The 3,876-nt window shown below is 41.7% G+C and overlaps 1 protein-coding gene across 1 annotated transcript in view; it reads right to left on the bottom strand.

Annotated features, from left to right (window-relative positions):
- LOC106821220 (orexin receptor type 2-like) overlaps positions 1-3,659 on the bottom strand; it is a gene marked incomplete at its 3' end in the record, with an annotated part of 6,797 nt that extends 3,138 nt beyond the window's left edge. Inside the window, exons 1-3 of the mRNA XM_014825928.1 lie at positions 3,430-3,659; positions 2,888-2,955; positions 1,850-2,062 (exon numbers count right to left, since the gene is read on the bottom strand). Of these exons, the coding sequence (XP_014681414.1) occupies positions 1,850-2,062; positions 2,888-2,955; positions 3,430-3,517 (369 nt within the window). The remainder of the gene's footprint in view (positions 1-1,849; positions 2,063-2,887; positions 2,956-3,429) is intronic.
- Between the last annotated feature and the right edge of the window lie 217 nt (positions 3,660-3,876).

Here is a 3,876-nt window from a genome sequence, read left to right as displayed (position 1 = left end):
CATGCATGCATGCATACATACATACATACATACATACATACATACATACATACATACATACATACATACATACATACATACATACATACATACATACACACGTACGTACGTGCGTGCATGCGTGCGTGCGTGCGTGCGTGCGTGCGTGCGTGCGTGCCTGCGTGCGTGCGTGCGTGCCTGCGTGCCTGCGTGCGTGAGTGCGCGCGTTCCGATTTGATGCAAGTGGTTGCCGTGTTGGTTTTCACCCGTTGACCTCACAGTAACACGTGTGTTTATTGGCCGAGCTGTAGAGTAAGGTATGCGGTTCCACTTTCTAGCTTCTGTACTTAGCTACAGCCCCTACGGCTCTGAAATTTCATATACTTTTGCTCATGCAGAAAAAAAAACAGACAGATTTTGACAGTTCGGTGTCAATCAGTCAGGTATGAAGCTATTCCAGGACAAGAGAAGTGTTCGGTGGCAATCTAATGATAACCTCAGTAAAAAATCGTGATAAAATATCCTTTGTCCAAGTAATTGTTTTATATCTAGACGCTCTAGACCAGCTGTTCTTAACCTGGGGGTCGTTTGGTGTTTTTTTCCGGGGGTCATGAAGATGTCCAGTGGCGTAGTTAGTAGGGAGCAAAGGGGGCCATGGCCCCCCCTGTTGATCCGAGAGTAAACAAAAAGAAAAAATGTTCTACTAAAAAGAGAATTGTTGTTGTCAGAAGGGGATTGAAATGTACTCAAAAGTGCCTCAAATATCATCTCCTGCAATCTACATTTTAAAAAATTTCTGGGGGAGGACCCCCATATTCCCCTTTTTCACCCCGCTCCTTTTATATATCTTGGTAGCAGAGAACAACGAACAAAAATGTCGCCTTTATTCATGGAACAAAGATTGCAGAGCTGAGAGGTGAGGGAACGTAGGGTGTGGAGAGGGAGTGTGAGAAACCATTAAAATAATAAGTCATCCACTATTTTGCGCAGTTCGCTGTTTTTTGGCCCTCCCCTTGTTAAAAAATCCTGGCTACGCCACTGAAGGTGTCATAAATGAAACAAATCCATTTAAATTTAAAATTAAAAAATTAATTATTAATTATTAATTATTAATTATTAATTTTAATTATTTTTTTAATTTTAAATTTTGTTTCGGGGGTCACGGTACTGACCCAAGAATGTCTGATGGGGTCGTGGGACCAAAAAGGTTAATAACCACTGCTCTAGACGCAAGCAAGTTATAAATATTTATAAAGCACATCAGCGCATGCGCTGATGCACACCACACGTACAGACGCCAGCGCACATGCGTCTGTGAGGGTTGGATTCAAACTCCACGACAGATGGCGCTCTCGCTCTGGCTCAATTCTATTATCCTGAGTGTCGGAAGGGGCACTGCATGCAGTTTGGGTTGGATTATGACATAACCTAAGGTGGCAATTTCATTAGACATGATGATATTAGGGAGCCAACATTGCGTGTGTATATATCACAGGAAATAATTGCTATTACTGTTACCATGCGACCCTGCTCTGCAACAGCTGTGTTTACATAAATACGCATGCTGTGCGAGTGTATGCGCAAACCCATATAATGTTCATTACCATCTGAATGACCTTCACAGCAGATCTAAATAAGCTGATTTTATAACATTAAGTGAGCTCGCGAAACTTAATTAATGCGATCTTTCATTTGTCAATTTTATAAGCGTTACATAACTGAAAGAAAAATGGCTAGTGCTATTTAAGGTTACAAGGAACAACTTTACGTTGAGTTACTACGTACGTATACGCAGAGTTATACAGACACACGGTTATTAATGGCTTTAACAGAATAACATCGACTTTAACGCTCATCTCCCGGTTAATACCATTAGTGTGAGAATCGAGTTGATTGCCGATACGAACATCATGTAGTCGACGAGCTTGCACGGTATATCTCCGATCACCCAGTCTACGGTGATGCGTGTGATGATGATGATGGGGACGTGGGTTGCAAACAGCAGGTCAGAGATGGCCAGTGATAGCACGAAATAGTTCGTCACTGTGCGCATCTTACGATACCTGGTCACAGACACGATAACCTGCAACGATAACACTATAGATTTATTTATGTATTTATTTATTTGGGTATTTATTTTATTTATTTTTATTTTTATTTTTTTTATTTATCCATTTATTTATTCACCTATCTATCTATTTATGTATGTATTTCTTTAAAGCCGCACAATGCGCATCCAAACGCTAATTTATCCAGTACTAGACTAGCAAACACTTCGTGGCATGCGTAATCACACTACCTTATGACAAAATAAACTCTAGTTCCTCCCATTTCACTGCGCGTTTGCTTAAAACCCTCAAGAAAGAGGTGAGAAAACTGGTATTCTGGCGCCAACGCCGAATTTTTTGCCAAACAATTTAGCCTCGAAGTGGTTAGGTGACGTCACATGATTTTATCTTTGCTACACCCGTACCGCTGTACCGCAGCACCGCTGCACGGTTGCTTGGGGAAACTGTCAACAACATCGGAGAATTTGAACAACATTGGAGGTATTTTCAAATACCTTTTATAAGACAACGCGCAGTGAAATGGGAGGAACTAGAGTTTATTTTGTCATAAGGTAGTGTGATTATGCCTGACACGACGTATTTGCTAGTCTAATACTGGAGAAATTAGCGTTTGGATGCGCATTGTGCGGCTTTAATTATTCGTACATTTATTCATTCCTTATTTTAAACCAGGAATGCTCTGTCGGCGCACTCCGTTATTCCTACCAGTGGTCTTGTCAGAGTAGTTATATACAGGAGAGTGTGCGCGCGCCTATCACGCGAAAATGCAGATTCATGAATCAGATTCATGAAAGATTCTACGTGTAGCGTTCTATAGACAGGTCGATAGATATACGCACCAGGATATTACCGATAATTGCCGTGGTCATCATGATTATTAAGAGAACGCTTTCCACGTATGCAGCACCTAAAATAGCATCACCGACATAAGAACCAATCGAATACTTAATATTGACATGCTGCAATTGAAGCAACGATAGAGCATAGCTATATAGTTAGAGGATATAGTATGCTAATTTTACGCTATCGGAAATGACAATAATATTATGTTATTAAGTATGCTATTATTTTCTGCTGCTGTGGCTTCAATGGATTCTTGTCCTTCTCTTGGGCTCTTGCTCTTACAAAAAACTTAATTGGTGTGTATGTCTCGCATGCAGTATACTGTATGTTTTTGAGCAGCATAAATAAAGTATATATATTCACAGTCGTATCAACCTTCACGAATGTTCTCGAACTGATAATTTCGATCAATTGATATTACAGGATTGCCAATTAAGGTTCGATTAGGTTCATAACTGATATGCGCAGTTGATCGTTGATATTTATTATCGATGACGCTGGGAAGGTGTTAGATTGACGATGTGTAACGATGCTATACCTGGCCATCTGTCCGTGAAGTCGGAGTAGTAAGTGAACATACTCGTCCCGTCCTGCACACGAAGCACGACGCCGTCGCCACGCGCCATGTCGCCGACACCGTCCGCTCCGTCACGAGGATACTACGTCACATTCGGCAGCGATATGTCATCAGCGTAAGCACTGCATCGTCTGCGTTGTTTTCGGCGGTTCTTGCTCGTTTTTAACCACTATTACTAGCGAGTAGAGACGAGGTGATATAGACGTGCACCTGCGCAGCGCTGTGAGGTGTCGGTTAGCGGAAACAGGCGCCTAGTCTACACCGGACATCGGGGAGTGGTCGTTTACAGGCATATTTAGTCATAGATATCATATAATACACCGTGTATATAAATGGTTATGCATTCGCCTAGCACAAGCAGACGTTTGATTTCGCAAAGGAAGTATGAGTGGGTCGGATATTGCGCGC

This window comes from Priapulus caudatus, unplaced genomic scaffold (assembly GCF_000485595.1).
Source record: "Priapulus caudatus unplaced genomic scaffold, Priapulus_caudatus-5.0.1 Scaffold64, whole genome shotgun sequence".
NCBI classification, from domain to species: domain Eukaryota; kingdom Metazoa; phylum Priapulida; class Priapulimorpha; order Priapulimorphida; family Priapulidae; genus Priapulus; species Priapulus caudatus.
This window is presented reverse-complemented; position numbering and strand designations above follow the sequence as displayed.